Source organism: Cyclopterus lumpus, chromosome 7 (assembly GCF_009769545.1).
Source record: "Cyclopterus lumpus isolate fCycLum1 chromosome 7, fCycLum1.pri, whole genome shotgun sequence".
NCBI lineage: Eukaryota > Metazoa > Chordata > Actinopteri > Perciformes > Cyclopteridae > Cyclopterus > Cyclopterus lumpus.
The window spans coordinates 26,168,081-26,195,580 of record NC_046972.1 but is presented as its reverse complement, the minus strand read 5'-3'; the positions used below and the strand labels follow the sequence as shown (position 1 = coordinate 26,195,580).

Sequence of the window (27,500 nt, the reverse complement as noted above, 5' to 3'; positions counted from 1 at the left end):
GTGATCAGTAGAACATGTGACCAGTAGAACATGTGACTAGTAGAACATGTGACCAGTAGAACATGTGACTAGTAGAACATGTGATTAGTAGAACACATGGTCAGTAGAACATGTGACCAGTAGAACATGTGATCAGTAGAACATGTGACCAGTAGAGCATGTGATCAGTAGAACATGTGACCAGTAGAACATGTGACTAGTAGAACATGTGACTAGTAGAACATGTGATCAGTAGAACATGTGACTAGTAGAACATGTGACTAGTAGAACATGTGACCAGTAGAACATGTGATCAGTAGAACATGTGACCAGTAGAACATGTGACCAGTAGAACATGTGATCAGTAGAACATGTGACTAGTAGAACATGTGACCAGTAGAACATGTGACCAGTAGAACATGTGACCAGTAGAACATGTGACCAGTAGAACATGTGACTAGTAGAACATGTGAGAAGTTGCTGCTCACGAGCCGTCTTGTCCAGGAAGTACGCGAGCAGACACCTCATCACGGCCTGGTGGCAGATCACCAGGCCGTGACCAGTAGAACATGTGACCAGTAGAACATGTGACTAGTAGAACATGTGACCAGTAGAACATGTGACTAGTAGAACATGTGATTAGTAGAACACATGGTCAGTAGAACATGTGACCAGTAGAACATGTGATCAGTAGAACATGTGACCAGTAGAGCATGTGATCAGTAGAACATGTGACCAGTAGAACATGTGACCAGTAGAACATGTGACCAGTAGAACATGTGACTAGTAGAACATGTGACCAGTAGAACATGTGACCAGTAGAACATGTGATCAGTAGAACATGTGACCAGTAGAACATGTGACTAGTAGAACATGTGATCAGTAGAACATGTGACCAGTAGAACATGTGATCAGTAGAACATGTGATCAGTAGAACATGTGACCAGTAGAACATGTGACCAGTAGAACATGTGACTAGTAGAACATGTGACCAGTAGAACATGTGATCAGTAGAACATGTGACTAGTAGAACATGTGACCAGTAGAACATGTGACCAGTAGAACATGTGACCAGTAGAACATGTGATCAGTAGAACATGTGACCAGTAGAACATGTGACTAGTAGAACATGTGACTAGTAGAACATGTGATCAGTAGAACATGTGACCAGTAGAACATGTGACCAGTAGAACATGTGACTAGTAGAACATGTGACTAGTAGAACATGTGACCAGTGGTAAAAGAAGTTGCTGCTCACGAGCCGTCTTGTCCAGGAAGTACGCGAGCAGACACCTCATCACGGCCTGGTGGCAGATCACCAGCACGTTCTCCTGCCTCTCCAGCTCCATGATCACTGGCTCCAGACGCTGGACCAGGTCCTCGTAAGACTGGTTCAGAGAGGGGGGTGGGTTAACATCTCAAAATAGTAAAACACTTTATTCTGATTTGGTACATTGATCCTAAAATCTTGATAACCCGGTTTGGAAGCCTGTGCTCCTTCAGTCCTGGTTCCTGCAGGAAGGAGGCGCTCACCTCTCCTTTCGGGTAGCGGTAGCGATACTTGTCCTGGTCCCTCAGTGCAAACTCCTCTGGGTAATTCTCCTGAATGGCCTCGTACGTCATGTCCTCACAAACCCCCTAAGACACAGAGACAACAGTCTGAAAACACACAACCCTCCTCCTCTCTCTCACTCTCTCACACACACACACACACACACTCACGGCGTCTATCTCATTGAGGGCCTTCCACTGCTCGTAGGGGACCCCCAGAGCCTCGGCGGTCTGGATGGTCCTCTTCATGTGGCTGGTCCACACCTTCAGGTCGCTGATGGACTGCCCAGTCATGTACAGCCCCAGAGCACTGGCAAACTGACACACACACACACACACACATAAGAAACAGGATGCAGACGTAATTAAAGGAGGAAGTCCAAACGGCCCTGACCTTTGCCCCGCGGAGCGACAGGCCCGAGTCTCCCCCGATGCGACCAGCGAGGTTGAGCTCGCTCTCGCCGTGGCGGCTCAGGTAGATGGATCTGGGGGTGACGTGGATGTTCATGAGGTAGTAGACTATCCTGCTCTGGATGTGGTCCTGGACCCGGTTCACCAGGTACCTGCTGCCCACGTTGAAGATCTTGATGTAGGACAAGTTCCTGCGTGGAGACAACAGTGCAGTCGACATCTTCATCCAATAATTCAGATTCATGGAAGCCCATTTCCTAAAGATTCTGTCTGAAGTAGTGTCTCATAATTATGACTTAATATCTCATAATAAAGACACAGTACCTCATAATTATGACTTAATATCTCATAATAAAGACATAGTACCTCATAATTATGACTTAATATCTCATAATAAAGACATAGTACCTCATAATTATGACTTAATATCTCATAATAAAGACGTAGGAGCTCATAATTATGACTTAATATCTCATAATAAAGACATAGTACCTCATAATTATGACTTAATATCTCATAATAAAGACATAGTACCTCATAATTATGACTTAATATCTCGTAATAAAGACATAGTACCTCATAATTATGACTTAATAGCTCATAATAAAGACACAGTACCTCATAATTATGACTTAATATCTCATAATAAAGACACATTTACCTCATAATTATGACTTAATATCTCGTAATAAAGACACAGTACCTCATAATTATGACTTAATATCTCATAATAAAGACATATGAGCTCATAATTATGACTTAATATCTCATAATAAAGACGTTGGAGCTCAATTATGACTTAATATCTCGTAATAAAGACATAGTACCTCATAATTATGACTCAATATCTCGTAATAAAGACATAGTACCTCATAATTATGACTTAATATCTCATAATAAAGACATAGTACCTCATAATTATGACTTAATATCTCGTAATAAAGACATAGTACCTCATAATTATGACTTAATATCTCATAATAAAGACATATCTCCCCTGAAAGGGTTTTTTCTATTTCTTGGGAGTTGTTCCTGATTCGATGTGAGGTCAAAGGTCAGGGATGTCGTATGTGTACAGATTGTAAAGCCCTCTGAGGGGAGTTTGTGATTTGTGATATTGGGCTATACAAAATAAACTGAACTGAATAATTAACAATAAGTATCTCATAATTATTACTTAAAATGTCATAATAATGACGTAGTAACTCCTAATTATGACTAAGTATCTCATATTATTAACTTAGTATCTCATAATAAAGACATAGTATCTCATAATTATGACTTAATAACTAATAATAATGACTTCTCATCATATTTTAAAAGAATTGCGGCAAAATAAATATATTTATTTAGGCTTACAGTATATGAGCAATTGTCATCAAATGACAATAATAATCAGGCAGTATTCTCCAGATTTGAATCAGACAATCATATTAAATGTTATTCTTATTTCCTTGTGGTTATTTATTGTTATTACATGTTTTTGTGTACCTACCTAGTACAGGAAATACATGTAGGACAGACAAAAACGCAATAAAAGGGCTGTACATGGATTATTTAAATTACATTTACAAACAAAAAAGGTGGAAAATGTAATTTCAGAAAATTAAAAAGTACAAAGTACAAATTATATGTACAGTGTAGAAAAAAATCTAAATATGTACATATACATGAGTATAATGGTTTAGTATCTCATTATTACTTAGTATCTCATAATAATGACTTAGTACCTCATAATATAGACTAAGTACCTAATAATAATGACTTAGAAGCTCATAATAATCACTTAGTACCTCATAATAATGACTTAGTACCTCATAATAATGACTTAGAAGCTCATAATAATGACTTAGTACCTAATAATAATGACTTAGTACCTCATCATAATAACTTAGTACCTCATAATTGTGACTTAGTACCTCATAATAATCACTTAGTATCTCATAATAATGAGGTAGTACCTAATAATAATGACTTAGTACCTCATCATAATAACTTAGTACCTCATAATCACTTAGTACCTCATAATAATGACTTAGTACCTCATAATCACTTAGTACCTCATAATAATGACGTAGTACCTCATAATCACTTAGTACCTCATAATAATGACGTAGTACCTCATAATAATGACTTAGTACCTCATAATAATGACGTAGTACCTCATAATAATGACTTAGTACCTCATAATCACTTAGTACCTCATAATAATGACGTAGTACCTCATAATAATGACTTAGTACCTCATAATCACTTAGTACCTCATAATAATGACTTAGTACCTCATAATAATGACTTAGTACCTCATAATAATGATGTAGTACCTCATAATCACTTAGTACCTCATAATAATGACGTAGTACCTCATAACAATGACGTAGTACCTCATAATAATGACTTAGTACCTCATAATAATGACGTAGTACCTCATAATGACTTAGTACCTCATAATAATGACTTAGTACCTCATAACAATGACGTAGTACCTCATAATAATGACTTAATATCTCAAAATAATGACTTAGTACCTTATAATCACTTAGTACCTCATAATAATGACTTAGTACTTAGTACCTCATAATAATGACGTAGTACCTCATAATAATCACTTAGTACCTCATAATCACTTAGTACCTCATAATAATGACTTAGTACCTCAGAATAATGATGTAGTACCTCATAATCACTTAGTACCTCATAATAATGACGTAGTACCTCATAAAAATGAACTAGTACCTCATAATAATGACTTAGTACCTCATAATCACTTAGTACCTCATAATAATGACGTAGTACCTCATAATAATGACTTAATATCTCAAAATAATGACTTAGTACCTTATAATCACTTAGTACCTCATACTAATGACTTAGTACCTCATAATAATGACTTAGTACCTCATAATAATGACGTAGTACCTCATAATAATGACTTAATATCTCAAAATAATGACGTAGTACCTCATAATAATGAATTAGTACCTCATAATAATGACGTAGTACCTCATAATCACTTAGTACCTCATAATAATGACTTAGTACCTCATAATAATGATGTAGTACCTCATAATAATGATGTAGTACCTCATAATCACTTAGTACCTCATAATCACTTAGTACCTCATAATAATGACGTAGTACCTCATAATAATGACTTAGTACCTCATAATCACTTAGTACCTTATAATAATGACTTAGTACCTCATAATAATGATGTAGTACCTCATAATCACTTAGTACCTCATAATAATGACTTAGTACCTCATAATCACTTAGTACCTCATAATAATGACTTAGTACCTCATAATAATGATGTAGTACCTCATAATAATGATATAGTACCTCATAATCACTTAGTACCTCATAATAATGACGTAGTACCTCATAATAATGACTTAGTACCTCATAATAATGACTTAGTACCTCATAATCACTTAGTACCTCATACTAATGACTTAGTACCTCATAATAATGACGTAGTACCTCATAATAATGAATTAGTACCTCATAATAATGACTTAGTACCTCATAATCACTTAGTACCTCATAATAATGACTTAGTACCTCATAATAATGATGTAGTACCTCATAATCACTTAGTACCTCATAATAATGACGTAGTACCTCATAATAATGACTTAGTACCTCATAATAATGACTTAGTACCTCATAATAATGACTGAGTACCTCATAATCACTTAGTACCTCATAATAATGACTTAGTACCTCATAATAATGACGTAGTACCTCATAATAATGACTTAATATCTCAAAATAATGACTTAGTACCTTATAATCACTTAGTACCTCATACTAATGACTTAGTACCTCATAATAATGACGTAGTCCCTCATAATAATGACGTAGTCCCTCATAATCACTTAGTACCTCATAATAATGACATAGTACCTCATAATAATGACGTAGTACCTCATAATAATGACTTAGTACCTCATAATCACTTAGTACCTCATAATAATGACTTAGTACCTCATAATAATGATGTAGTACCTCATAATAATGATGTAGTACCTCATAATCACTTAGTACCTCATAATAATGACGTAGTACCTCATAATAATGACTTAGTACCTCATAATAATGACGTAGTACCTCATAATAATGACTTAGTACCTCATAATCACTTAGTACCTCATAATAATGACTTAGTACCTCATAATAATGACGTAGTACCTCATAATAATGACTTAATATCTCAAAATAATGACTTAGTACCTTATAATCACTTAGTACCTCATACTAATGACTTAGTACCTCATAATAATGACGTAGTCCCTCATAATAATGACGTAGTCCCTCATAATCACTTAGTACCTCATAATAATGACATAGTACCTCATAATAATGACGTAGTACCTCATAATAATGACGTAGTACCTCATAATAATGACTTAATATCTCATCATGAGAAGAGTCTAATTAACTTCCTCTTTGGATATGTGGATCATTGACATGTCAACACGTGGAGGGGTCACCTCACCTGTCCTTGTCCTCGTCCAGCGGGACGTACGTCAACTTGTAACATTCAATCCTCTTCAGGAAGTCGGCCACAGCCTCCTCTTTGTCACAGTCCACGTAGTCTGGACTGCTCAGCTTCACTTGCTATTCAGGGAGGGGGGGAGAGGGAGGAGGGAGAGAGGTGAAGAGAGAGGGAGGAGGGAGAGAGGGGAAGAGAGAGGGAGGGAGGGAGAGAGGGAGAGATGGAGGGAGAGAGAGGGGGGGAGAGGGAGGGAGAGGGGGGAGGGAGAGGGATGGAGAGAGACGGAGAGAGGGGAAGAGAGAGGGAGGGAGAGGGGGAGAGGGAGGGAGAGAGAGAGAGAGAGGTTGCAGTTGCCTGGGGAAGTTATTTTGCAGTATTATAAATAACAGAATCTTAGATTATCTGGACCAACACAACATTCTTAGTAAAACTCAAATTGTCTTTCTTCCAAAACACCGATCATGTTTACACCTTCACACGCTCATCCAGAAACATGTGCACCAAACAAATGGAAAGATATGTGCTTGTTTCATTGATTTTAAGAAAGCATTTGATTCAATTTGGCATAAAGGAATATGTTACAGACTTCTTCAATCTGGCATTGGAGGAAAAGTCTATGACATTATAAAATCTATGTATCTAAACAATAAGTGTGCTGTAAAAATAGGAGAAAGACGCACTGACTTCTTCACCCAGAGAAGAGGCGTCCGTCAAGGCTGCAATCTGAGTCCACCACCCTTCAACATCTAAATGAACTAGCAGAGCAGTTGGACCAGAGTGCAGCCCCAGGCCTCCGTCTCCTAGACAGAGAGGTGAAGTCTCTGTTCTATGCAGACCACCTGGTTCTGTTGTCTCCCACAGAGCAGGGACTCCAACAACAGCTAGACCTCCTGGAGGACTACTGTCAGAACTGGGCCCTAGCAGTAGATCTAAAGAAGACCAACATTATGATCTTCCAAAAAAGGCCCAGATGTCAGGAAAACAAACACCATTTTACTCCAGGAAGTACCACATAGAACACACCACGAGTTACACCTATCTGGGTCTGACTACAGGAAGTACCACATAGAACACACCACGAGTTACACCTATCTGGGTCTGACTACAGGAAGTACCACATAGAACACACCATGAGTTACACCTATCTGGGTCTGACTACAGGAAGTACCACATAGAACACACCACGAGTTACACCTATCTGGGTCTGACTACAGGAAGTACCACATAGAACACATCACGAGTTACACCTATCTGGGTCTGACTACAGGAAGTACCACATAGAACACATCACGAGTTACACCTATCTGGGTCTGACTACAGGAAGTACCACATAGAACACACCATGAGTTACACCTATCTGGGTCTGACTACAGGAAGTACCACATAGAACACACCACGAGTTACACCTATCTGGGTCTGACTACAGGAAGTACCACATAGAACACACCATGAGTTACACCTATCTGGGTCTGACTACAGGAAGTACCTCATAGAACACCATGAGTTACACCTATCTGGGTCTGACTACAGGAAGTACCTCATAGAACACACCATGAGTTACAGCTATCTGGGTCTGACTACAGGAAGTACCACATAGAACACACCATGAGTTACACCTATCTGGGTCTGACTACAGGAAGTACCTCATAGAACACACCATGAGTTACACCTATCTGGGTCTGACTACAGGAAGTACCACATAGAACACACCATGAGTTACACCTATCTGGGTCTGACTACAGGAAGTACCACATAGAACACACCATGAGTTACACCTATCTGGGTCTGACTACAGGAAGTACCACATAGAACACACCATGAGTTACACCTATCTGGGTCTGACTACAGGAAGTACCACATAGAACACACCATGAGTTACACCTATATGGGTCTGACTACAGGAAGTACCACATAGAACACACCATGAGTTACACCTATCTGGGTCTGACTACAGGAAGTACCTCATAGAACACCATGAGTTACACCTATCTGGGTCTGACTACAGGAAGTACCACATAGAACACACCATGAGTTACACCTATATGGGTCTGACTACAGGAAGTACCTCATAGAACACCATGAGTTACACCTATCTGGGTCTGACTACAGGAAGTACCACATAGAACACACCATGAGTTACACCTATCTGGGTCTGACTACAGGAAGTACCACATAGAACACACCATGAGTTACACCTATCTGGGTCTGACTACAGGAAGTACCACATAGAACACACCATGAGTTACACCTATCTGGGTCTGACTACAGGAAGTACCACATAGAACACACCATGAGTTACACCTATCTGGGTCTGACTACAGGAAGTACCACATAGAACACACCATGAGTTACACCTATAATAAACATTATAATAAACTTTATAATAAACATTATAATAAACATGAACAAAGAGCACTACATTGTTGGACTCCCCTTCAAACAAGTTCTCAAGACACCCTCCATTTTAAAGCCCTCCAGAGCCAAGAGCTGAACCCAGAAAAGAGTCTCCTCAGTCAGTTGGTGCTGAGACTAACAGGACCAGGACCAGGACCAGTCTCACACCAACAATGCTTTACAAATACCAGTAAACACCATTATAAAGAAAAGAAAAGAAACATATTTGGAACATTGGAAAAAAGAAACTGAAAGTCAAAGTAGATCAGAATGTTATCTGGACCTAAAAAGAGATTATGAACTGGGAGACAGACAGGTACAGGATGAGGGACCACCACAGACAGACAGACAGATAGACAGACAGACAGACAGGTACAGGATGAGGGACCACCACAGACAGACAGACAGATAGACAGACAGACAGACAGACAGGTACAGGATGAGGGACCACCACAGACAGACAGACAGACCCAGACTAGGTACAGGATGAGGGACCACCACAGACAGACAGACAGACCCAGACCAGGTACAGGATGAGGGACCACCACAGACAGACAGACAGACCCAGACCAGGTACAGGATGAGGGACCACCACAGACAGACAGACAGACCCAGACCAGGTACAGGATGAGGGACCACCACAGACAGACAGACAGACCCAGACTAGGTACAGGATGAGGGACCACCACAGACAGACAGACAGACCCAGACCAGGTACAGGATGAAGGACCACCACAGACAGACAGACAGACCCAGACCAGGTACAGGATGAGGGACCACCACAGACAGACAGACAGACCCAGACCAGGTACAGGATGAGGGACCACCACAGACAGACAGACAGACCCAGACCAGGTACAGGATGAGGGACCACCACAGACAGACAGACAGACCCAGACTAGGTACAGGATGAGGGACCACCACAGACAGACAGACCCAGACCAGGTACAGGATGAGGGACCACCACAGACAGACAGACAGACCCAGACCAGGTACAGGATGAGGGACCACCACAGACAGACAGACAGACCCAGACCAGGTACAGGATGAGGGACCACCACAGACAGACAGACAGACCCAGACCAGGTACAGGATGAGGGACCACCACAGACAGACAGACAGACCCAGACTAGGTACAGGATGAGGGACCACCACAGACAGACAGACCCAGACCAGGTACAGGATGAGGGACCACCACAGACAGACAGACAGACCCAGACCAGGTACAGGATGAGGGACCACCACAGACAGACAGACAGACCCAGACTAGGTACAGGATGAGGGACCACCACAGACAGACAGACCCAGACCAGGTACAGGATGAGGGACCACCACAGACAGACAGACAGACCCAGACCAGGTACAGGATGAGGGACCACCACAGACAGACAGACAGACCCAGACCAGGTACAGGATGAGGGACCACCACAGACAGACAGACAGACCCAGACCAGGTACAGGATGAGGGACCACCACAGACAGACAGACAGATAGACAGACATACAGACAGGTACAGGCTCAGTGACCACCACAGACAGACAGACAGACCCAGACCAGGTACAGGATGAGGGACCACCACAGACAGACAGACAGACCCAGACTAGGTACAGGATGAGGGACCACCACAGACAGACAGACAGACCCAGACCAGGTACAGGATGAGGGACCACCACAGACAGACAGACAGACCCAGACCAGGTACAGGATGAGGGACCACCACAGACAGACAGACCCAGACCAGGTACAGGATGAGGGACCACCACAGACAGACAGACCCAGACCAGGTACAGGATGAGGGACCACCACAGACAGACAGACAGACAGGTACAGGCTCAGTGACCAATTGGCAATCGAAAAAGAAAACAGAATATGTGGTCCCTGTTCTCCAGGTGAGGTTGAGACAGAGATGCACTTCCTCCTCAAGTGTGATAAATATACAGAAATAAGACAGACTTTATTGGACCGGCTCAGCTCCAGGTCAGATCCTGTCAGGTGTGAGTGAGTGAGTGAGTGAGTGAGTGAGTGAGTGAGTGAGTGAGTGAGTGAGTGAGTGAGTGAGTGAGTGTCCACTCCACTCCACTCCACTCCACTCCACTCCACTCCACTCCACTCCACTCCACTCCACTCCACTCCACTCCACTCCACTCCACTCCACTCCACTCCACTCCACTCCACTCCACTCCACTCCACTCCACTCCACTCCACTCCACTCCACTCCACTCCACTCCACTCCACTCCACTCCACTCCACTCCACTCCACTCCACTCCACTCCACTCCACTCCACTCCACTCCACTCCACTCCACTCCACTCCACTCCACTCCACTCCACTCCACTCCACTCCACTCCACTCCACTCCACTCCACTCCACTCCACTCCACTCCACTCCACTCCACTCCACTCCACTCCACTCCACTCCACTCCACTCCACTCCACTCCACTCCACTCCACTCCACTCCACTCCACTCCACTCCACTCCACTCCACTCCACTCCACTCCACTCCACTCCACTCCACTCCACTCCACTCCACTCCACTCCACTCCACTCCACTCCACTCCACTCCACTCCACTCCACTCCACTCCACTCCACTCCACTCCACTCCACTCCACTCCACTCCACTCCACTCCACTCCACTCCACTCCACTCCACTCCACTCCACTCCACTCCACTCCACTCCACTCCACTCCACTCCACTCCACTCCACTCCACTCCACTCCACTCCACTTACTTTAATATTCGCGGCGATGATTTCTGGATCGTCGCATATGGACTCCACAAAGAAAACCTGAGTGGAAGAAGAAGGAGAAGTTGGAGCCAATGTTCTTTAGAAGGAAAACTCAAAGAACGAACCTTGTAACCGTTTTCCTCGGCGAACTGGAGGATGACGTCTCTGCGCTCCAGCGTGGTGTTGGTGGCATCAAAGACCTGAAGGAGGCACATGTGGAAAACTATCAGTGACTCTTCTAATCCACATGTTGGCGTCTAAATGGTGTGAGCAAATGTGATGAGCCTTAATGTCTGACATATACTAGGAGAATTCAAACTAAGCACCCTCCAGTTCTGCCAAGTTAAGACAAAATGTCTTAAAACCTGCATTCTCTCTACTGGCCACCAGGGGGCGACTCCTCTGGTTGTATAGAAGTCTATGCTTCATGTGTTAAAGCTGCATTATCTCTACTGGCCACCAGGGGGCGACTCCTCTGGTTGTATAGAAGTCTATGCTTCACGTGTTAAAGCTGCATTCTCTCTACTGGCCACCAGGGGGCGACTCCTCTGGTTGTATAGAAGTCTATGCTTCACGTGTTAAAGCTGCATTCTCTCTCCTGACCACCAGGGGGCGACTCCTCTGGTTGTATAGAAGTCTATGCTTCATGTGTTAAACCTGCATTCTCTCTACTGGCCACCAGGTGGCGACTCCTCTGGTTGTATAGAAGTCTATGCTTCACGTGTTAAAGCTGCATTCTCTCTCCTGACCACCAGGGGGCGACTCCTCTGGTTGTATAGAAGTCTATGCTTCATGTGTTAAACCTGCATTCTCTCTACTGACCACCAGGGGGCGACTCCTCTGGTTGTATAGAAGTCTATGCTTCATGTGTTAAAGCTGCATTCTCTCTCCTGACCACCAGGGGGCGACTCCTCTGGTTGTATAGAAGTCTATGCTTCATGTGTTAAACCTGCATTCTCTCTACTGACCACCAGGGGGCGACTCCTCTGGTTGTATAGAAGTCTATGCTTCATGTGTTAAAGCTGCATTCTCTCTACTGATCACCAGGGGGCGACTCCTCTGGTTGTATAGAAGTCTATGCTTCATGTGTTAAAGCTGCATTCTCTCTACTGACCACCAGGGGGCGACTCCTCTGGTTGTATAGAAGTCTATGCTTCATGTGTCACAGTGTGTGTAAACAGCCTCTTTAGTCCTCACCACCACATGGCCCTGCTCTCTGGTGAAGTAGTCACACACGTCCTTCAGGGCAGCGACGGCACAAGCTCTGTGCACAGAGACAGAAACACATCAATAACGCAGTATTAGTGCATATATATATATATATATATATATATATATATATATATATATATATATATATATATATATATATATATTTATCAGGCCGGAGGGCCGTACTTGCGTATCTTCATGGCCTCGGCGTTGTCGGCTCTGAAGAACTCGAAGCTGTTGTAGGAGCGCGTGGCGTCTCTTCGGTACTGGCCCACGTTGAACACTGAAACAAGAGCTTCCTCTCAAAAGGGTTTCACTGATGCAATAATATATGTATTCTTATTATATAATATATTGTTGTGACTGATTCCTTCTAGTTATTAAACAAGAAGCTGCACTTTGTACAAGTTAGCAGTCTCCGAGTTGACGGTGTTTTTATGTGAATGGACCACCTTTAGTCGTGACTCCGATCCAGTTCAGGTATCTGGTGAGCTTCTTGGAGATGTAGGTCTTCCCTCTGGCCGGCAGCCCCACCATCACGATCATGGTGGGGGAGTTGGTGAACTGGGGCACCGACGCTGAAACACACACACACACACACACAATGTCAACAACGTCAATGTCATGGAAGTCAGCCTAGGTGACCTTTGACCGCCAACATTCAAAAACATTTTGCAGACCGTAGTTTCTTCTTCTCTGCCATCAATCATCTCACGACCCCTCAGATTGACATGGCGGCCCTGTGGAGGGTCCGACTCCTAGGTTGGGACCCACGGGACTGAACACTCTCACGGTGTACTACTATATCACAGGAGACATCTGACTGCTTCTAATGGACTATATTTTTACCCAGCATGCTCCTGGCCAGCAGACTCTGGTCTAACTTCAGATCTGAAGCAACACTTCGGTAAAAAGGAGGAAACCCTCAAGAAGAAAGGGTGGAAACGCCACGTTGTCACGGTGACCTGTAGGGGTCAACGACCCTCCGGTCTGACACACAGAGAGGAACACCGTGCTCCTCTACACCACACACAACCACACAACATCACAACCACACACAATAACAACACAACAACAACACACACAGAGAGGAAGCCACAAACACACTCAAAAAGGGAGGATATAAGGCTCAAGTATGGACTTGTCAAACTGAAACGAGACAACGTGCTGTGTGTGTGTGTGTGTGTGTCTGTGTGTGTGTGTCTGTGTGTGTCTGTGTGTGTGTGTGTCTGTGTGTGTCTGTGTGTGTGTGTCTGTGTGTGTCTGTGTGTGTGTGTGTGTGTGTGTGTGTGTGTGTGTCTGTGTGTGTGTGTCTGTGTGTGTGTGTCTGTGTGTGTCTGTGTGTGTGTGTCTGTCTGTCTGTGTGTGTCTGTCTGTGTGTGTGTGTGTCTGTGTGTGTCTGTCTGTCTGTCTGTCTGTGTGTGTGTCTGTCTGTGTGTGTGTGTGTGTCTGTGTGTGTGTCTGTCTGTGTGTGTGTGTGTCTGTGTCTGTGTGTGTCTGTGTGTGTGTGTGTGTGTGTCTGTGTGTGTGTGTCTGTCTGTGTCTGTGTGTGTGTCTGTCTGTCTGTGTGTGTGTGTGTCTGTCTGTGTGTGTGTGTGTGTGTGTCTGTGTGTGTCTGTGTGTGTGTGTGTCTGTCTGTGTGTGTACTACTCACAGCCTCTGCGTTGGCTCAGCCTGCTCTTCAACCACGGACCCCATGTCTTCTCCAGAGGATTCTGAGTGAGCGTTCTTTGTGTCATGGCTTCAACAGCCGTGTGTGTGTGTGTGTGTGTGTGTGTGTAAAACCTCTGTACTATGTGTGTGTGTGTAAAACCTCTGTACTGTGTGTGTGTGTGTGTGAAACCTCTGTACTATGTGTGTGTGAGACGCTCTACAGGTGACTGAACTGATTTTGAACCCAGATGTATGTCAGCTGTCGGTTATGAGAGGGGGGGAGGAGTTTGAGTCAGTCAGCACACCTGATGGGAGAGTCTCTGATTGGTCGATTCAGCCGTCAGTCAGTCAGAACGACTGCAACTCGACGTCTAGCATAACCTCTGACAGTGTGTGTGTATATATGATATATGTGTATATATATATATATATATATATATATATATATATATATATATATATATATATATATACACACACACACATATATATGTGTGTGTGTAAATGCTAAATGGACCTGTACTTGTAGAAATCTTTTCTAGTCTTCCAACCACTCTACACTCTATGACACTACATGAGATCATTCATCCATTTACACTGAGGGGAGGAGCTAAAGATCCACCTGTCCATCAGGACTAACTAACATTCATACACTAATGGGAGGAGCTAAGGTTCCACCTGTCCATCAGGACTAACTAACATTCACACACTAATGGGAGGAGCTAAGGTTCCACCTGTCCATCAGGACTAACTAACATTCACACACTAATGGGAGGAGCTAAGGTTCCACCTGTCCATCAGGACTAACTAACATTCACACACTAATGGGAGGAGCTAAGGTTCCACCTGTCCATCAGGACTAACTAACATTCACACACTAATGGGAGGAGCTAAGGTTCCACCTGTCCATCAGGACTAACTAACATTCACACACTGATGGGAGGAGCTAAGGTTCCACCTGTCCATCAGGACTAACTAACATTCACACACTAATGGGAGGAGCTAAGGTTCCACCTGTCCATCAGGACTAACTAACATTCACACACTAATGGGAGGAGCTAAGGTTCCACCTGTCCATCAGGACTAACTAACATTCACACACTGATGGGAGGAGCTAAGGTTCCACCTGTCCATCAGGACTAACTAACATTCACACACTGATGGGAGGAGCTAATGTTCCACCTGTCCATCAGGACTAACTAACATTCACACACTGATGGGAGGAGCTAAGGTTCCACCTGTCCATCAGGACTAACTACATTCATACACTGATGGGAGGAGCTAATGTTCCACCTGTCCATCAGGACTAACTAACATTCACACACTGATGGGAGGAGCTAAGGTTCCACCTGTCCATCAGGACTAACTAACATTCACACACTGATGGGAGGAGCTAAGGTTCCACCTGTGCATGTGGACTAACTAACATTCATACACTAATGGGAGGAGCTAAGGTTCCACCTGTGCATGTGGACTAACTAACATTCACACACTGATGGGAGGAGCTAATGTTCCACCTGTCCATCAGGACTAACTAACATTCACACACTAATGGGAGGAGCTAATGTTCCACCTGTCCATCAGGACTAACTAACATTCACACACTGATGGGAGGAGCTAATGTTCCACCTGTCCATCAGGACTAACTAACGTTCATACACTAATGGGAGGAGCTAAGGTTCCACCTGTCCATCAGGACTAACTACATTCATACACTGATGGGAGGAGCTAATGTTCCACCTGTCCATCAGGACTAACTAACATGCATACACTGATGGGAGGAGCTAAGGTTCCACCTGTGCATGTGGACTAACTAACATTCATACACTAATGGGAGGAGCTAAGGTTCCACCTGTGCATGTGGACTAACTAACATTCACACACTGATGGGAGGAGCTAATGTTCCACCTGTCCATCAGGACTAACTAACATTCACACACTAATGGGAGGAGCTAATGTTCCACCTGTCCATCAGGACTAACTAACATTCACACACTGATGGGAGGAGCTAATGTTCCACCTGTCCATCAGGACTAACTAACATTCACACACTGATGGGAGGAGCTAATGTTCCACCTGTCCATCAGGACTAACTAACATTCACACACTGATGGGAGGAGCTAAGGTTCCACCTGTCCATCAGGACTAACTAACATTCACACACTGATGGGAGGAGCTAATGTTCCACCTGTCCATCAGGACTAACTAACATTCACACACTGATGGGAGGAGCTAAGGTTCCACCTGTCCATCAGGACTAACTACATTCATACACTGATGGGAGGAGCTAATGTTCCACCTGTCCATCAGGACTAACTAACATTCACACACTGATGGGAGGAGCTAAGGTTCCACCTGTCCATCAGGACTAACTAACATTCACACACTGATGGGAGGAGCTAAGGTTCCACCTGTGCATGTGGACTAACTAACATTCATACACTAATGGGAGGAGCTAAGGTTCCACCTGTGCATGTGGACTAACTAACATTCACACACTGATGGGAGGAGCTAATGTTCCACCTGTCCATCAGGACTAACTAACATTCACACACTGATGGGAGGAGCTAATGTTCCACCTGTCCATCAGGACTAACTAACGTTCATACACTAATGGGAGGAGCTAAGGTTCCACCTGTCCATCAGGACTAACTACATTCATACACTGATGGGAGGAGCTAATGTTCCACCTGTCCATCAGGACTAACTAACATGCATACACTGATGGGAGGAGCTAAGGTTCCACCTGTGCATGTGGACTAACTAACATTCATACACTAATGGGAGGAGCTAAGGTTCCACCTGTGCATGTGGACTAACTAACATTCACACACTGATGGGAGGAGCTAATGTTCCACCTGTCCATCAGGACTAACTAACATTCACACACTAATGGGAGGAGCTAATGTTCCACCTGTCCATCAGGACTAACTAACATTCACACACTGATGGGAGGAGCTAATGTTCCACCTGTCCATCAGGACTAACTAACATTCACACACTGATGGGAGGAGCTAATGTTCCCCCTGTCCATCAGGACTAACTAACATGCATACACTGATGGGAGGAGCTAAGGTTCCACCTGTGCATGTGGACTAACTAACATTCATACACTAATGGGAGGAGCTAAGGTTCCACCTGTCCATCAGGACTAACTAACATTCACACACTGATGGGAGGAGCTAAGGTTCCACCTGTCCATCAGGACTAACTAACATTCACACACTGATGGGAGGAGCTAAGGTTCCACCTGTCCATCAGGACTAACTAACGTTCATACACTAATGGGAGGAGCTAAGGTTCCACCTGTCCATCATACTGGATGTTTCCTTTGATCTTGTATACAACTTGTTGATATTAAATTAAATTCAGTTTATTTTGTATAGCCCAATATCACAAATCACATACTCCCCTCAGAGGGCTTTACAATCTGTACACATACGACATCCCTGACCTTTGACCTCACATCGAATCAGGAAAGACTCCTAAATAATAGAAAAAACCCTTTCGGGGTAAAAAAGGGAAGAAACCTTCAGGAGAGCAACAGAGGAGGATCCCTCTCCCCGGATGGACAGAAGCAATAGATGTCATGTGACCAGATGAACAGAGTTACATAAACATTCAAACCTGATTCAGCCCTAACTATAAGCACTATTAAAGAGGAAAGTCTTAAGTCTATTCTTGAATGAGGTGACTGTGTCTGCCTCCTGGACTGAAAGTAGAAGCTGGTTCCATAAAAGAGGAGCTTGATAACTGAAGGCTCTGGCTCCCATCCTACTTTTTAGGACTCTAGGAACCACAAGTAGCCCCGCATTTAGTGAGCGCAGCTCTCTAGTGGGGCAATATGGTACTACAAGCTCCTTAAGATATGATGGTGCATCACCAATCAAGGCTTTGTAGGTGAGGAGAAGAATTTTAAATGTGATTCTTGATTTTACAGGGAGCCAGTGCAGAGCAGCTAATACAGGAGTCATGTGATCTCTTTTCTTAGTTTTTGTGAGTACACGAGCTGCAGCATTCTGGATCAACTGGAGGGATTTAAGAGACTTATTAGAGCAGCCTGATAATAAGGAGTTGCAGTAATCTAGTCTGGAAGTAACAAACGCGTGAACCAGCTTTTCTGCATCTTTTTGAGACAAGATGTGCCTGATTTTTGAAATGTTACGTAGATGAAAAAATGCAATCCTTGAGATTTGCTTAACGTGGAGTTAAAGGACAAGTCTGGGTCAAAGATAACTAGAGATTCTTTACAGTGGTGTTGGATGCCAGGGCAATGCCATCTACAGAAACCACATCACCAGATAATTGATCTCTGAGGTGTTCAGGCCCAGTAAAATAACTTCAGTTTTGTCTGAGTTTAACATCAGGAAGTTGCAGGTCATCCATGTTTTTATGTCTTTAAGACATTCTTGAATTTTAGCGAGCTGGTTGGTCTCCTCTGGTTTGATCGATAGATATAATTGAGTATCATCTGCATAGCAATGAAAGTTTATGCAGTGTTTCCTGATAATGTTGCCCAAAGGAAGCATATAAAAAGGTAAATAAAATTGGTCCAAGCACAGAACCTTGTGGAACTCCATGATTAACGTTGGTGGTCATTGAGGCTTCATCGTTTACAAATACAAATTGAGATTGATCTGATAAATAGGATTTAAACCAGGGGTGGGCAAATTACGTCCCGTTGGGCTTTTTAATCCGGCTCGTCGGATAATAATTTATAATTAAGGCTGCGAGCAGCAATGAACGGGTCCTCGCTCATTCGCGCCAGTCGGGGGCGCCGGTGGGACCCTGACCCGCTCGGCCGAGAACGCGGGGCCACCGGTCGTATGTTTTACCGTTTGTTGCGTAACCCCGATATTTTTTCGCCACTAGGTGGCGCTCTGATTATGACTGAAAATAGACTTGTCGATATCCTCAGGCCCTGACTTGTAACAAGCACGACAAGTTTGGGGCAGATTCCAGCAAGTCCAGTTGAGCCAGTAGGTGGCGCAATGAGTATCTGAACATATACATGCACCATGTGTCTCTACGTGAAGTGTAGACCACGTTGTGTAAATTTCATGTGAATCTGATGCATTTCTAGGCTCATTTGTTTTGGCCAGTAGGGGCGCTTTGAGAATGTGAACATATACATGCATCACGTGTCTCTACATGAAGTCTAGACCACGTCATGTAAATTAAAGGTTACTGGAGGGTGGATTTGAAGACACAACTCCCACACTCAAGTCAGGTGTTTATCCCACTGCACCACCGGCGCAGTGGGATAAAATGAAATATTTTGAGCAGAACTCGTATAACTATTAGATATTAGTGTCTAAAACTTGTCATTTTATTTTTTTAGTAGGTGTTCCAATGACAATTCCGAATGTTTCTTCATGGAAATGTGTTCAGGGCTTGAGTGGCATCATGCATGATTATTTTTGAAAAGATTGGTTTCGTTAAAGCAACAGTCTCTAGCATAACAAAGCACAGAAAGTGGAATTTTATTTGAATTTTTTTAACGACAAGTGAGAAGGCGTGAAAACTATGTTTTTTTTCAGAATAATCATGTTCAAGGCCTTCAGATCATCCTGGAAAGAAGATTGAAGTCGAGCGGATATTTTTTGTGGGAGATAACGTTAAATGTATAACGGCGAAAAGTGCCAAAAACGGGCAAATTCTGCGAATTATTGTAGCGCCCCCTAGTGTTCAAATCGGCTTGCAAATTAAGGCATGCCATGTGCACTTAGGAACAATGTTTTTGAGTGATTAGTCCCAATAGTGTTGATGCTATGAGCATTGAAAAACAAGACACGCCCCTAAGATGTTCATTGGGCCACAGATCCTTAACACAATGAGATATAAATAAACGGTTGACATATTCTACGTCATCTGGCTTCAATGATTTGATTGATATCAGGTTTTGTTGATTTGGACCAAGCATGTAGTTAAGAAAGTCAATTAGGTGTCTGAGAATGTTTTCTGTAGAGCAGGTGGAAGTGGTCATGTGTGAAAAATTTCAAGTCAATCGGACATTCTGGGTGAGGGCGTCGCCGGTCAAAATTTGAGGGGGCGCTAGAGAGCAACTAAAAAAACAAAAAATTTGACTCCTTGATCAGATGGCTATTTTTACCAAGCCTGACAAGCCTGCAAAATTTGGTTAGTTTTGAAAATGTCTACGTACCCCAAAAATGCTCCCAATGTTCAAAAATAAAAATCAGAAAAATAATAGACGAAGCAATTTCAATAGGGTCCTCTCGGACTGACTTCGTCAGTTGCTCGGACCCTAATTATTATACATTATAATTAATATAAATTATAGTAAAGACCGCTGTAACGCTTCTCCATTCCCGACTTGAGTTCTGGTAGTTTGAATTTGGCATGTCACTTTCGGTCGCCGGAGACGGGGTTCGTACTACAAGAGTTTTAGAGTTGTAAAATTGACTGACAGCTGCATCCAGAGTATTTTTTGCCCTGGTCCAGCCCCTTGATATGCTGCTATAGGCTTATAGGCTGCTATAGGGGGCGACTCCTTTGGTTGTATAGAAGTCTATGCTTCATGTGTTAAAGCTGCATTCTCTCTCCTGACCACCAGGGGGCGACTCCTCTGGTTCTATAGAAGTCTATGCTTCATGTGTTAAAGCTGCATTCTCTCTACTGACCACCAGGGGGCGACTCCTCTGGTTGTATAGAAGTCTATGCTTCATGTGTTAAAGCTGCATTCTCTCTCCTGACCACCAGGGGGCGACTCCTCTGGTTGTATAGAAGTCTATGCTTCATGTGTTAAAGCTGCATTCTCCCTCCTGACCACCAGGGGGCGACTCCTCTGGTTGTATAGAAGTCTATGCTTCATGTGTTAAAGCTGCATTCTCTCTCCTGACCACCAGGGGGCGACTCCTCTGGTTGTATAGAAGTCTATGCTTCATGTGTTAAAGCTGCATTCTCTCTCCTGACCACCAGGGGGTGACTCCTCTAGTTGTATAGAAGTCTATGCTTCATGTGTTAAAGCTGCATTCTCTCTCCTGACCACCAGGGGGCGACTCCTCTGGTTGTATAGAAGTCTATATAAATGACTCCACTTCTCTTGATGTATTCCCTCAGTAAACATTGTAAACATTAGTTTTTGGTCTCAATCTCTAGTTTCAAGTCTTCTTCAATACAGAATGATGTTCATTTAGTAAATTATGGTCATTTAGAGTCAAACAGACCATAAAGCAGGGGATGCTTTAGGGCGGGGCTACAAGGTGATTGACAGGTCTCTATATGGTTTCAGTCCCGGGTTGGAACACGTCGTCAGCGGAGTCTTGTGATTGGTTGAACCCTGCAGCGTTACAGGTGTCGGGTTTCCCGGGTATTGATCCCCGCTCACGTTCAAACTCGAGCTCCAGCACCAAATGTTTCTGAACATTTCAGGGACTTACCGTATTTTCCGCACTATAATGCGCACTTAAAAGCCTTTCATTTTCTCAAAAAACGAGAGTGCGCCTTATAATCCGGAGCGCCTTATATATATGAATTAATTCCGCACCGCTTGCAGCATTATGGTGCGTTCACACCAAACGGCTTTATAACTCGCGTCAGTTTATTCGCCAGTCAAGTTTTGTTCATTTGTGTCTTTCGCAACCAGTTGCGAAAAGGGGGCGTGGTTTATCTCCGTGGCTTGCCTCGGTAAAAACAGTTATAAAGTCCTCCATCCACCACGGTCGAAATAAGCACTAGTTCTGCTTCATACTTGTTGTGGACATCCCATAAACGTGGGAACATCTAACGCCCTGGTGTCTGGGTTCATAACATCACCCGTAGGCTCACACAGCTCGGGGAGTTCCACCGACTCCGCCTCGATAACTTCCGCTTCCTGCGCAACGAGAGCAGCAGCAGCCCAACGGGCGGAGCATCTCAACGCTGATTGGCTGCTACCAGAGCAGCAGCAGCCCAACGGGCGGAGCATCTCAACGCTGATTGGCTGCTACCAGAGCAGCAGCAGCCCAACGGGCGGAGCATCTCAACGCTGATTGGCTGCTACCAGAGCAGCAACAGCCCAAAGGGCGAAGCATCTCAACGCTGATTGGCTGGCGAGTTGCGAAAGTTTCGTAACTCGCATTGGAAGTTGAAATATTTCAACTCTGGCGAAATTTCGCAACCCGCAAAACGCGTCTATAGCAACGTCCGGCGAATTTCAACCAAACGTGTCTGCGTTGACTTCATGGGATCCAGACGCGTTTGGTGTGAACGCCCCTTTAAAGCTACCGTCGTCAGGAGCGTCGCGGAGTAATTCATACTGTGCTTCGCCATAATATTACAGTGTGTGTGTATAAGGACCCCACGATGGCTCCTGTCAAGAGACACGCTTACGACGCGGACTTCAAACTCAAGGCTCACGCAGCAGAACATGAGAATAGAGCCGCTGACAGAGGATTCAACATTAATGAATCAAAGGTACGAAGTGGAGGAAGCAAGAAGATGACCTGTAAAGGAAAGAAGACCACACAGAGTTACGCTAACGTCTGATTTAGAGGTATCAGAATGTTTTACGTGTTACAACTGAACAAGGTTGAGTTATTGTGAACACGTTTAATAAAGTTTGACTGACTGTTTTGTTTCGCTTAATGCGCCTTATAGTCGGGTGTGTTATATATGAAAAAAGATTGAAAATAGACCATTCATTGACAGTGCACCCAATAGTGCGGAAAATACGGTAATAAAAAGGCAGGAAATACCCCAAATATCAACAACTACATTTAAAAAAAAGTATAATATAGAACAATATTTGCCTCTGCGACGTTCTTGATAAAAAACTAATACATAATAGAAATAAATAGAGTGTGTGTGTGTGTGTGTCTGTGTGTGTGTGTGTGAGATGTGTGTGTCTGTGTGTGTGTGTCTGTGTGAGATGTGTGTGTGTGTGTGTCCGTGTGAGATGTGTGTGTGTGTGTGTCCGTGTGAGATGTGTGTGTGTGTGTGTGTCTGGTGATGAAGTGTGTGTGTGTGTGTGTGAGATGTGTGTGTGTGTGTGTGTGTCTGGTGATGAAGTGTGTGTGTGTGTGTGTGTGAGAACACCTGTCTGTCTGTGTGTGTGTCTGTGTGTGTGTGTCCGTGTGAGATGTGTGTGTGTGTGTCCGTGTGAGATGTGTGTGTGTGTCTGGTGATGAAGTGTGTGTGTGTGTGTGTGTGTGTGTGTGTGTGAGAACACCTGTCTGTCTGCTCTTGAAGCTGCCAGTTCAAACCTCACCTGTGCTGTCGCCCCCCACGCGCCCCATCGGTGGCACGTTCTTCCTGGACTCCATTAGTGTTCTTCAGGCAGAAGACTGACGTGGGTCGCTCCGAGAACCCCCCCCCCCCCCCCCCCCCCCAGAATAGACCCGGGTCTCCGCGCTGCTCCCCCAGAAACACCACGCACCGTCCACCATGGCGCAGAGAGGTGTGCGCGTGTGTCGGAGTGCGTTTGTTTTGCGTAGCGGCAGCGCCGCTGGTGGGGCGGTGACAACGTCGCCACGCGCTCTGCTCCTTCCTTGACACGGAAATGCACCTCCGTCGGCAGTGTGTGTGTGTGTGTGTGTGCGCGTTTGCATGCGTGCGCGAGCATGCGTGTGCGTGTTGCTGTCACTCACCGTGCGGCCGCTGGAACCGGGGCGCCCTCCTCGCGACCCCCTGCGGCTCGGTCTGGTCTTGCGTAATCGCCGCTTGGTTCATCCTCCAAATCTATTCTTGGTTCTGAGTGTGTGTGTGGGAGTGTGTGTGTGTGGTTCTGTGTGTGTGTGTGTGGTTCTGTGTGTGTGTGGCTGTGTGTGTCGCTGCCTCTGCTCCGTTGCCGTGTGATGGTCGGTCGATGCAGGCAAGTTGCAGCCTAATAGTCCTTAAAATGTGGTCCTCGTCCTCAATGTGCTCCCTCACTTTAGTATTCCTCCGGACACACACACACACACACACACACACACACACACACACACACACTAGTCCTCTGGGTTTAACCAGATGCTCCTGAAAACAAACCGCTCTAACTGGTCTCTGCATAAATAAACGTTCCCATCATCCACCACGATTCTCTCTCCTGACCACCAGGGGGCAATTCCTCTGGTTGTATAGAAGTCTATGCTTCATGTGTTAAAGCTGCATTCTCTCTAATGAACACCAGGGGGCGACTCGTCTGGTTGTATAGAAGTCTATGCTTCATGTGTTGAAGCTGCATTCTCTCTCCTGACCACCAGGGGGCGACTCCTCTGGTTGTATAGAAGTCTATGCTTCATGTGTTAAAGCTGCATTCTCTCTCCTGACCACCAGGGGGCGACTCCTCTGGTTGTATAGAAGTCTATGCTTCATGTGTTAAAGCTGCATTCTCTCTCCTGACCACCAGGGGGCGACTCCTCTGGTTGTATAGAAGTCTATGCTTCATGTGTTAAAGCTGCATTCTCTCTCCTGACCACCAGGGGGTGACTCCTCTAGTTGTATAGAAGTCTATGCTTCATGTGTTAAAGCTGCATTCTCTCTCCTGACCACCAGGGGGCGACTCCTCTGGTTGTATAGAAGTCTATATAAATGACTCTACTTCTCTTGATTTATTCCCTCAGTAAACATTGTAAACATTAGTTTTTGGTCTCAATCTCTAGTTTCAAGTCTTCTTCAATACAGAATGATGCTCATTTAGTAAATTATGGTCATTTAGAGTCAAACAGACCATAAAGCAGGGGATGCTTTAGGACGGGGCTACAAGGTGATTGACATCCTGTGATTGGTTGCCTTGACTGTTCGGCTCATTTTACTCCTAAGGAGAACATTTAACCCAAAAAGTGTAATTAGCAAGCTAGCTAGCTAACTAGCTGCTAAATGAGTAAAGGTACACAACTTAGGTCTTCATCCACACACTATTGTCATCGCATAGAACAAAAACATCTTAATCACCAGATGAGTGAGAAGTTTGGCTTGTTTTCCGTAAGCAGTGTTGCAGTAAAGCGTGGTGGAACTAGCCAGCTAGCTAGCCAGCTGATAAATGAGTGGAATTTAACTTCATTCACTGATATGATTATTGGCCATTTCCTTGTCTCAAAATACAAAACTTCACTATTGCCAGATAATTCACTAATCACAGCACAGAAGGAGGAGCCTACTAGCCAATCAGAACTCTGGATTGACAAGTACGTTACACATACACGGAATTTCGCTAGTTGATTGATGCGTAACAATAACATAACATTTCCAATAAAATATGGTAAACGAACAAATAAAAGTATGTTAACACAATTATATTATTAAGTGTTAAGTGTATGTTAATAGAGAAAAGATGTGCAAGGGTTTGTAATTGTAAGATGTTCTGGGCATGTAAGAGTCCTGGTCCAGGTCCTGGTCTTGATGAACCCAACCGCAGACGGGACGAAACCTTTCTTGTTGCGTGAGGTCTCTCTGCCAGAGGGTAGGGACTCGAACACACAAGGTGATGGGTGCAGGAAATCCACAACCATCTCCACTGTCTCTAGAGCGTTAAGCTCCAGGTTGTTTTGACTGCACCATGTCACCAGATGGTCAGTCTCCCACCTATAGGCGGACTCATCCCCATCAGAGATTAGTCCAAGGAGGGTGGTGTCAGCCCCCCTCTTTGGACTCATCCCGATCAGAGATGACTCCAAGGAGGGTGGTGTCATCCACCCTCCTTGGAGTCATCCCCGTCCAAAGAAGGTGGTGTCATCCCCCTCCTTGGACTCATTCCCATCAGAGATGAGTCCAAGGAGGGTGGTGTCAGAAACAGTTGATCAGCACAATGCTTCAGGGTGGAGGGAGAGACCGGGTCTCCAGAATAGAGGGAGTCGTCATTGTGGTGGGGGATGGGCGGGGCTCGGGGATGGGTGGTTGTGAGGTATGGGGGAGATGGGGAGATGGGGGATGGGGTCAGCGCTGTCTCATTGTCTTTCAAAGCGACAGTATTACTTGCCAGGCGGAGGTCATTCATAGAGGGGGGAAGCTGTAGCCTTGTAGTTGGGGATCCGTTTAACACCACTCCTAGAAGCCGGTTCCTTTAGCTGAGGACCAGGGTTTGTGGTTGTTCTAACTCACCCTGGTGAATGATGGTACACAGCTGTCTTCAGAGAAGCTGATGTATGACGTCACAGCCTCTGTGTACTCATCCAAACTGTTGGTAGCAGTCTGGATGAGTGAAAACATCCCAGTCTGTGCAGTCCGAGACAGCTGGAGAACCTCCAGAGCTTCACTGTTCAACTGCTTTGATTTCTGCCTGTCTGCAGGAAAAAGGGTCAGAGGGTCCCGCCACCGGCACTTCGCTGCTGGAGACCCAGGACGTATTGCTGGACCCGCTGGAGCGAAGGGAGGCAATGGGAGAACCAGAACCAGGACTAAAGGGGCAGACTGTCAGACCCTGCTGCAGTAAAATTAGAGGTTTTCTAAAGGGACCCTGGTGCTCAGAGACACACGTTACTCCACTAGGGGCGCCAGAACCAACACTACCACTTTAGTCCACAGGGGGTGCCAGAACCAACACTACCACTTTAGTCCACAGGGGGCACCAGAACCAACACTACCACTTTAGTCCACAGGGGGCACCAGAACCAACACTACCACTTTAGTCCACAGGGGGCGCCAGAACCAACACTACCACTTTAGTCCACAGGCGGTGCCAGAACCAACACTACCACTTTAGTCCACAGGCGGTGCCAGAACCAACACTACCACTTTAGTCCACAGGGGGCGCCAGAACCAGCACTACCACTTTAGTCCACAGGCGGCGCCAGAACCAACACTACCACTTTAGTCCACAGGGGGCGCCAGAACCAACACTATCACTTTAGTCCACTAGGGGCGCCAGAACCAACACTACCACTTTAGTCCACAGGGGGCGCCAGAACCAACACTACCACTTTAGTCCACAGGGGGCGCCAGAACCAACACTACCACTTTAGTCCACAGGCGGTGCCAGAACCAACACTACCACTTTAGTCCACAGGGGGCACCAGAACCAACACTACCACTTTAGTCCACAGGGGGCGCCAGAACCAACACTATCACTTTAGTCCACAGGGGTCACCAGAACCAACACTACCACTTTAGTCCACAGGGGGCGCCAGAACCAACACTACCACTTTAGTCCACAG

The 27,500-nt window shown here is 44.7% G+C and overlaps 1 protein-coding gene across 3 annotated transcripts in view; it reads right to left on the bottom strand.

The window, feature by feature from the left end:
* LOC117734130 (6-phosphofructo-2-kinase/fructose-2,6-bisphosphatase-like) overlaps positions 1-24,243 on the bottom strand; it is a 32,251-nt gene extending 8,008 nt beyond the window's left edge. The window contains exons 1-11 of one of the 3 annotated variants that reach the window (XM_034538246.1): positions 24,015-24,243; positions 13,227-13,352; positions 12,961-13,057; positions 12,760-12,826; positions 11,688-11,762; positions 11,566-11,622; positions 6,443-6,564; positions 1,925-2,132; positions 1,702-1,848; positions 1,513-1,617; positions 1,238-1,367 (exon numbers count right to left, since the gene is read on the bottom strand). In XM_034538246.1, the coding sequence (XP_034394137.1) occupies positions 1,238-1,367; positions 1,513-1,617; positions 1,702-1,848; positions 1,925-2,132; positions 6,443-6,564; positions 11,566-11,622; positions 11,688-11,762; positions 12,760-12,826; positions 12,961-13,057; positions 13,227-13,352; positions 24,015-24,096 (1,216 nt within the window). In that variant the 5' untranslated portion in view covers positions 24,097-24,243. Of the gene's footprint in view, positions 1-1,237; positions 1,368-1,512; positions 1,618-1,701; positions 1,849-1,924; positions 2,133-6,442; positions 6,565-11,565; positions 11,623-11,687; positions 11,763-12,759; positions 12,827-12,960; positions 13,058-13,226; positions 13,353-14,428; positions 14,769-23,635; positions 23,728-24,014 lie in introns of those variants that run through there. The other 2 variants (XM_034538247.1, XM_034538245.1) reach the window with 2 other exon arrangements.
* Between the last annotated feature and the right edge of the window lie 3,257 nt (positions 24,244-27,500).